General features: G+C 37.3%; 1 protein-coding gene across 1 annotated transcript; it reads left to right on the top strand.

The window, feature by feature from the left end:
- Nucleotides 1–1,161: 1,161 nt before the first annotated feature.
- Nucleotides 1,162–2,945, top strand: LOC111990355 (allene oxide synthase 3). The gene has a single exon (XM_024022134.2). The coding sequence runs from the start codon at nucleotides 1,206–1,208 to the stop codon at nucleotides 2,685–2,687; it is 1,482 nt and encodes a 493-aa protein (XP_023877902.1). The 5' UTR covers nucleotides 1,162–1,205; the 3' UTR covers nucleotides 2,688–2,945.
- Nucleotides 2,946–9,535: the final 6,590 nt, after the last annotated feature.

Raw genomic sequence — 9,535 nt, forward strand, 5'->3', positions numbered from 1 at the left:
TTTTTTTTGGTTTTCAGCGTGCATGAATAGTAATTGCATTGTTCATGCAAATGGATTCATTGTGCAGGAGACAAATTTCAGTGTTCGTGCACCGTTCATGTAGTATTCATAGGACTCACAACCACTTTATTCAGAAAAAAATATTAAAAATAGGTCTCACGGTAGTATTCACATATTTAAAAATTATTTTGTTACAGTGTTTTTAGTTTTCAGCAAAATAAGTTGTATCCAAATGGACCTTAAGGGTTTGTTTGGATATCGCTTATTTTGCTGAAACTGAAAACTTATGAAAGTACTGTAGATAAAGGTAGAAGTTAGCTGAAATAGTACAATGAGGCTCGTAAATAGTACCAAAAAATACAATAAAATCAATAAATAGTAGTACACTAAAGTTTTTATGAAATGTTTCACATGCTTTATTGCCGTCTGCGTTTTCTATTTCACGTTTCCTGCCATTTTTTTTTTTTTTTTTTTTTTGGTTTTTAGCATGCATGAATAGTAATCGCATTGTTCATGCACATGGATTCACTGTGCAGGAGACAAATTTCACTGTTCGTGCACCGTTCACGTACTGTTCATAGGACCCACAATCACTTTATTCAAAAAAATATTAAAAATGGGTCCCATGGTACTATTCACACATTTAAAAATTATTTTGTTACAGTATTTTCAGTTTTCAGCAAAATAAGTTGTATCCAAACGGACCTTAAGGGTCAGTTTGGATATCGCTTATTTTGTTAAAATTAAAAACTTATGAAAGTACTGTAAATAAAAGTAGAAATTATCTGAAATAATACAATGAAATTCGTAAATAGTACCAAAAAATATAATAAAATTAATAAATAATAATAAAAATAAGATGAATAGAAAAATAATTTTAATTTTTTATTGGTATATAATAAGAGACTAATTAGCTTGAGCATTTTAGCTCAAATGGCGTCTTCAACTCTTTCCAAGAGGAATATTCAAATAGCATGTGTAAATACTACCGAGGATCTGTACTTTGTAGTCAAAGCGCTCGGTCAGAACACGTGTTTTTTTTTTTTTTTGGTGGAACACATGTTATACCTTTCAACATCAGCCAATAGATTGGATCCAAAAAAAAACATCAGCCAATAGAACTAGTTAGCCCAAGTACATCTATAAAACCAGACATTCTCCTTGCCAAATCCCCAACAAATTCTTCATTCCAAAATCCCCAAACAATGTCTTCAAAGTCTTCCTCATCTCCTTCCAAACTCCAATCCCCTTCCAGTGATGACTCTCCCCCAACAAACCACCCTTTAAAGCCAATCCCATGCAACTATGGCCTACCCTTTTTTGGTCCCATCAAAGATCGCCTTGACTACTTTTACCACCAAGGAAAAGACACCTTCTTCCAAACCCGAATTCAAGAACACCAATCCACTGTCTTCCGAACCAACATGCCTCCAGGACCATTCATATCCGCCAACTCTAATGTCATTGCTCTCCTTGATGCTATCAGCTTTCCCATCCTCTTTGACACTTCCAAAGTCCAAAAACTAAACGTTTTTGTCGGCACTTACATGCCTTCCACAGCTTTAACCGGTGGTTACCGTGTTTGTGCTTATCTTGACCCTTCTGAACCCAAACATGCCCTTCTCAAGCGCTTGATTTTCTCTATTCTCGCTTCTCTTCACGATAAATTCATCCCACTTTTCAGAAACTGCTTGTCTGAGCTTTTCGTCAACCTTGAAGACCAATTCTCTGACAAAGGCAAAGTATACTTCAACACCATTAGTGACAAAATGTCTTTCGACTTTGTGTTTAGGCTCTTTTGTGACCAAAACCCTTTAAATACACGCCTTGGATCAAAGGGTTCGACAATGTCCGATAAATGGTTGTTTTTTCAACTTGCACCATTGATGACACTAGGGTTACCAAAGTTGTTGAACTTTTTCGAAGATGTACTACTCCATACATTCCCATTACCAGCTTTTCTTGTTAAATCTGACTATAATAAGCTTTATAATGCTTTTTATGGGTCCATGGCTTCGATTTTGGACGAAGCTGAGCAAAGTGGAATTAAAAGAAATGAAGCTTGTCATAATTTAGTGTTCATGGCTGGTTTCAACACCTATGGTGGATTGAAAACTTTGCTTCCTGCTTTGATCAAGTGGGTTGGCTTAGCAGGAGAGAAGTTACACCGTGAGTTGTGTGATGAGATCAGGACCATTGTTAGTGCTGAAGGTGGGGTCACTTTCTCTGCGTTGGAGAAGATGACTTTAACTAAGTCAGTGGTTTATGAAGCACTTAGGATTGAGCCTCCAGTTGCGTTCCAGTACGGTAAGGCAAAGGAGGATTTGGTGGTCCATAGCCATGATGCGGCTTTTGAGATCAAGAAAGGGGAAATGATCTTTGGATATCAGCCGTTCGCTACTAAAGATCCAAAAGTTTTTGAAGATCCTGAGGAGTTTGTGGGCCATAGGTTTGTGGGAGAGGGAGAGAAGCTTTTGAAATATGTTTATTGGTCTAATGGAAGGGAGATTGATGATCCTACGGTGGAGAATAAGCAGTGTCCGGCGAAGGATTTGGTGGTGTTGTTGTCTAGGGTAATGTTGGTGGAGCTTTTCCTCCGTTATGACACGTTTACGATTGAGGCTGGGACGTTGTTGTTGGGTTCATCAGCCACGTTCACTTCATTGACCAAAGCCACGAGCATTTGATTTTGAACAAATGGGAGGCAGCTAAGCGATGGTCTTATGTGGAGAGTAAACAATATCCAACAAAGGATCCAGTGATGCAGTTGTCTAGGGTATCATTGGAGGAGCTTTCCCTATGTGTTTGGATTTTATTTATTTATTTATTTTTTACTGACTTATTCGTTGAGATTGGAAAAATTATTTAGAAAAAAATTGTATGTGGGGATAAAGTGAGGTTTAAAAACCATTCATTATATATGCAATTGGTTACTGTTTAAGGGACATGGGAGTGGAAATTTAATTTATATATATATATATATATAAAATAAAAGTGTGGAAATTTAAAAATTGATTTCCTTTTCAAAATAGTATGATAGTTGAGCACCATTTGTTGAGAATGATAGTTGTGCTTGTCAAAAATAGTATGATCGTATCTCAATTCTCAAGTTTGAAAATTTATTCTTGAGTATTGCTGTGAGTTTCTAACAGATCCATTCAAAGGTCGTTGGGTTGGTATTTTTTTGATATTTTATTTTAGGAGCATCTCGTAGATTGGTACTTGTTTTTTGTTTGGGAAAAGCAACAATAGATCCCAAATTGGCTCATATGATGGTGCAAAACTAAAAAAAATGGGTGGAAAAATTTTGGCTCACTAGGCTTCGATTCCCAGAAATGTCTTGCTATAAGATTAATTTTGATGGAGCTATATTTGAAAAGGAAAACAGTGCCGGAGTGAGGTGGTAATAAGGAATAAAGCAGGTTTGGTCATGGCTTTCTTGTCCCAATAGATTCCTCCAACTTACACAATCATTGAGGTGGAGGCTTTGACAGCAAGACGGGCTCTTGAATTTGCTATGGGGATAGGTGTTGATCAGGATATTTTGGAAGGAGATTCTAAGATCCTCATAAAAGCTTTGGAGAGTGATAGCAGTTCACTAGCTAAGTTTGGCAATATGCCATACTGCCAAAGAGGTTTAGTACCTTGCATATGTTTTTACAGATATTAAATTTTCTCATTTATTGTAATACTGTTGCTCATTCACTCATTAGGTGAGCAGTTTTGTCTCCATATTTGTTAGTCTAAATGGAAGAAGAAGATGTGTCATCAAGCGTTGAATCTATATTTCAAACTGATTTGAATAGCCATACTTCAATTCTCAGCAAGAAGATGTCATGTATGTTACTTAATCGAACTAACCAAATAAGTCGTCTGAATTGCACATAATAAGGATATATGTTATGTTCTTGTTGGAGGTTGAAATCTAAAGTTTTAAAATAAAAAATAAACAAAATAAACAAAACAAAACTTCAATTCCCAGCAAGAAGATGTCATGTATGTCACTTAATCAAACTAACCAAATAAGTCGTCTGAATTGCACATAATAAGGATATATGTTATGTTCTTATTGGAGGTTTATCTAAAGTTTTAAAATAATTAAAACAAAACAAAACAAAACAAAACAAAACAAAACTTCAATTCCCAGCAAGAAAATGTCATGTATGTCACTTAATCAAACTACCCAAATAAGTCGTCTGAATTGCACATAATAAGGATATATGTTATGTTCTTATTGGAGGTTTATCTAAAGTTTTAAAATAAAAAATAAAAAAATAAACAAAACAAAACTTCAATTCCGAGCAAGATAATGTCATGTATGTCACTTAATCAAACTAACCAAATAAGTCGTCTAAATTGCATATAATAAAGATATATGTTATGTTCTTATTGGAGGTTGACATGCATATTTGGAGTAAAACTTTGTTAAAAAATGTTTAAGTACTGCATCATGGTTTTTTTTTTTTTTTAAATATAAATGGTGGGTGTATAGGTGACTTGTCAATGTAACCCATGAGAAGCAAACTAAGCTCTGACTTTAACATTCTCTTTAATCAATTGTGAAGAATTTTGTATTCTCTCTCAAAATTTTGGTGACTGACAGCCCAACACACCATCGTATTAAAAATTAAAAATAAATTTTTAATCCCCCGAAATCTGTTCATTTTAGTTTTTAATTACCACTTTAATCGAATTCAAAGATTTCGGAGATCTAAATAGAATTATTATAGTATCACATTTTACACCAAAGTCTCTATAAAATGTTTCACCTGCCCTTATAAACAAGATAAGGTTGTTATTCAAGGAAAAAAAATAGTAAAAAAAGTGAACAAAAAAATAGTAATTAAGGGCCTGTTTGGATTAGCCCTGTTTTGAGTCATATGACTCAGTTCTCATCACTCAAACTGGGAATTGTGTAGGACCCATTAAGAACTGAGTGTTTGGCTTGATTTTCTCTCCCTGTTTTCATCACTTAAACTCAGTTTGGGTTGAGTGAGAGTGATGAAAACCGAAAACAAGGATTTGCTGTTTTCTGTTTCTCAAACTCAGTGGCAATTTTCGTAAAATGGAAGACCTTGTAGAGCCCATAGCTGGTGTATTGTCATGTCAGCTTGATATTACCGTTGAAAATTCACCCATTTCTCTTTCTCACCACCACCACAACAAACCCAGCGCCAATCCACACCACCGAAACACCAACCCAATGCCAATCCACACCACCGAAACACCAACCCAGCGCCAATCCACAACAAACCGATTCAAGCCACGCCATGACCCATAACCCGATCTCCACCGTAACCCAACCCCAACCGATTCAAGCCACGCCATGATCCATAACTCGATCTCCACCGTTACCCAGCCCCAACTAATTCAAGCCACGCCGTGACCCATAACCCGATCTCCACCGTAACCCAGCCCCAAAAACCCAATCTCAAATTCGATCTCTACTGTGAAACCCAGCTAACACCCAAATTTAGATTGAAGAGGGGAGAGACAGAGAAAGCTAAGAAAGAAACAGAGAAAAGTGGAAAAATTTGATAGACAAAAAAATTTGATAGAAAAGAGGGAGAGTCAGAGAAATGGAAGGTGAGAGAAAGAGTGGAAGATTTTTTTTGTTAATAAGCCGCGAGTAGCAACAATGTTGCACTGGGTAGTGTCAGTGGTGGGGTCTATGGATTTGGGGAAAAATGATAGAGATATGTAACTAAGAACTCAACCCAAACATGTGCTTTGCAATTTTTGAGTGAAACTGAGTTTGAGAAATGAGTTATGAGTTTTAGGTTTGAGTTATGGGAATTGAAAACTGAGAACTGAGAATTGAGTCAACTCTAAACCAAATGGGGCCTAAGTGACTCTTCACACTGCTAACTGTTAAGGAAAAAGACAAAAATAGGGCTGCCGCTCTTCACTCTTTTTTCATTTTATTATTTGAATTTATCTTTTGTCATTTTCTAAACAAGTAATCATGCGAGCATCATTAGAGCATTCACAATTGGTATGGTATATGCCAAATGTAAGGAAAATTTAGCATGTGAGGCTTAAAGTAGTTCAGCAGCCAAAATGCTAAACATGTAAAAATGTAAAGAATTTTGCCATAGTGCTACAGTACCATCGTAAATATATGACGGTACTATAGCTGAATGGTATAAACAAATATAATTTTTTAATACACTCTCTCTCTCATACTTTTTAATTCTCCAAAATTTCTCTCTCCTTTCTCTCATTATTTCTCTTCTCTTCTCTCTTTCTCATCTTCTCTCTCCTCTCTTCAGACCCAAAACCCCATCTACTCTCTCCAATGACCCTCTCTCTCTCTCTCTCTCTCATTTGGTGGTTGTTGTGGGTTTCTCTATCTCTCTCTCACTAGTGTTTTTTTTCCTTGTGGTGGTGGGTTTATAACTAATGTGGGTGTGGATTAGGTGGTGCAGCAGCAGCAAGGGTAAGGGATTGTGGCAGCGTGGGCCTGGTGGCTTGGCCGCCACTAATGAAGCATAAGCTGAGGCCGCTGATGAAGCAAGACCCTCTCTCTCTCTCTCTCTCTCTCTCTCTCTCTCTCTCATCAGGTTGTTTGTTGGGGTTCGGCTATGGATTTTGGAGTTTGGTTTGTTGGTGGTTTGTTGGTAATTGGTGTTTTCTAATTTTGGTTTGTTGGTGTGGTGGTGGTGATTTTGCTATGAATTTTTAGTTTTGATTCTGCTATGGATTTTGGCTAAGTGACGAGACTCGCATTTTGGGTGGGTGGGGTAATTATGTTGCTTAGCAGAGGTCGGTAGTGTGACTGAGAAGTTGGATGGTGGTGGTGGTGGTGGTGGTGGTGGAGGGTGGTTGAGAGAGCAAGAGAAATAGAGATTAGAGAGAGATGTGAAAACATTTTTATATTATTTTAATGTGTAGTGTTAGGACATATATGTTTTAACTTGATTAAAAACATATGTCACTTATTTATGTAAATTGGCTAATCCTTTGACAAAACGCACTCTACTTGTAATTGGGTAGTTCTAGGTGTTTTTAATATTTCAAGAAACAATGTTTCAAGGTCAAGTGTTGAAGTCATCAAGTCTGTCCAAGAAAAAGTAAGCTGAATTGTAAAGTTTTTAAAGCTCGACACCTTCTCGATAGCTACCTCGACACCTGGCTATCTGTCGAGCTCTTCAGCTGATTCTTATCGCAATCTCGATAGCTTCTCGATAGCTGGTCAATCGATCGAGAAAGTTTCTGTCCCCTCGACACCTTCTCGACACCTCCTCGATAGCTGTTATCTGTTGAGATTCATTAAACCTCGACACCTCCTCGACACCTCTCGAACGATCGAGGTTACGGGAAATCAGAATTTTCAGCTTTTTGATTTTTGGGCCAGGCTTATGTATTTGAGTAGGGTTTCTTTTCTCACAACCCTAGACTTATATAAGACTTATTTTAAAGGCCATTACATAAGAGAATACAAGGAGAACATATGCAGAAAGGTGATTGATGTCTTATTCTCTCTGAAAGAAGCTACTGCGTCTTTGCGCCTTAGGGTTTTGTAACCAAGTGCTTCTTGATCTTCATTGTTGATGAAGTGAAGAACTTTGCAGCCAACATTCTTCTTCCTTAAGTTGGTGAGTGAGTCACGTTTTGAGATTCGTGCAAAGGAGTTAGTCACGTATTAGGATCCGTGCCACAAAAAGGGTGGCGTTCATATATTGAAGAGTTCAGAGGTTCTGAAGCGGTAGAAGGTTTCTGCTGTGAGTTCATCTACTGGGATTGTAGAGTCTAGGGACAAAGGTTTTGTACTAGATCTGAAACTTCTCTTTACTATAGTAGATTGCTTTTCGAGAAGGTTTCCCCCCAGGTTTTTTACTGTGAAACTAGTTGGTTTCATTGGTTTTCCTGGGTCATCATATCTTGTCTTATTTATTTTTTCCGCTGCATGATTTTGACATGATATTGATGTTTGTTTGTTTTAACAAGTTTGATTCATAATAAATCTAATTAACAACTTGGGTTTAAAACTTGTTAATTCTATCAACTAGGGTTTAAATTTCCCAACAAGTGGTATCAGAGCAGGTTCACTCTGATTGGATTAATTTCCTAAGTGTGATCCATTGACCCCTGTTGTCATGGATAGAGGACAATCTTTATTTATACCTCTTTTATTTGATGGAACTAATTATGCGTACTGGAAAGTTCGTATGAAAGTTTTTTTGAAAGCTCTAGGTGAACAGGTATGGCAAGCTGTTGAAGTTGGCTAGATTAAGCCGAAGGAAGCACCTGTGGATTGGGATGATGCAACAATTGTAGCTGCAAATTTCAATAGTAGGGCCTTGAATGCTTTGTTTTGTGGGGTGACTAATGAAGAATTTAAGAAAATTTTATCCACTGAAGTTGCCAAGGAAGCATGGACTATTCTTGAGACCACCTATGAAGGTACCAAGGCAGTAAAGATTGTGAAGCTTCAACAACTCACAAGTAGTTTTGAAGAAATAAGGATGGAGGAGGATGAGACATTTGATGAGTTCTATGCCAAACTCAAGGATATTGTGAATTATGCTTTCAACCTTGGAGAATGTATTGCAGAATCCAAAATTGTTAGAAAAATCCTTAGGTCCTTACCTGAAAGATTCCATGCCAAGATCACAGCCATTGAAGAAGTCAAGGACATTGATCAAATTCCTTTGACTGAGCTTGTCGGGAACCTTCAAACCTATGAGATGGGATTAGGCTCAATGGGAAAAGGTGGAAAGAGCAAAAACTTGGCTCTTAAGGGTATAGAGGAAGAGACTGAGGACTCTGAAGATGAAGATCAAAGTGAAGATGAGGATGAGGATCTAACCTTCATAACTGATGAGATTATCAAGCTTCTTCAGTTTAGGAAAAAGGATAAGGGCAGACCTTTTAGGAAACCTAAATCCTCTAGGAAGGGCAAGAATGAAAAACCCCTTATTCAATGCCATGAGTGCAAAGGTTTTGGTCATATGAGGATAGAGTGTCCAAACTACCTCATGAAGGAAAAGACCGAGAAGCCAAAAGAGAAAGGGTTGGTTGCTACCTGGAGTGATACTGAGGATGACTCTTCTGATGATTTTGTGGATGAATGTCGTCAAGTTATGGCCTTTGCTGCCACAACCGATAAGGTGATTGTGAAGAGTGCTAGTGACAGTAAGGATTCTTCTGATGATGAAGTACCTAAGAAGATGACCCTTCAGGAAGCCTCTGATAAGACTGGCTTAAGATACGCTGTTTCCTTCAGCCCCTCCTCATCCACAGCTTCTGGATCAAGGACTATCTTTATGCACAATCTGAGAAAGGTAATAAAGGTATGAAATCCAAAACTGATCTGGCTAATTCTAAATCCTTTGTTAAGCCTTGTGTTTGTCATCATTGTGCTGTTGCTAGACACATTCGTCCTAATTGCTTTAAGTTGTATCCTCATAAGCAATTGTCCAAACGGTCACAGGTTTCCTCTCAAGCACCTACACCTTTGTTTAGAGGGTTATTAAAAGTCTTGAGCTTTTTAACTCAATTTCAAGAGAATTCTAATTCTTCTATGTCCTTT

Source organism: Quercus suber, unplaced genomic scaffold (genome assembly GCF_002906115.3).
Source record: "Quercus suber isolate HL8 unplaced genomic scaffold, Cork oak 2.0 scaffold_475, whole genome shotgun sequence".
Taxonomy (NCBI): Eukaryota; Viridiplantae; Streptophyta; class Magnoliopsida; order Fagales; family Fagaceae; genus Quercus; species Quercus suber.

Coding starts and splice junctions, on each gene's coding strand:
- LOC111990355 (XM_024022134.2), top strand. CDS start 1,206: ATGTCTTCAAAGTCTTCCTCATCTCCTTCCAAACTCCAATCCCCTTCC.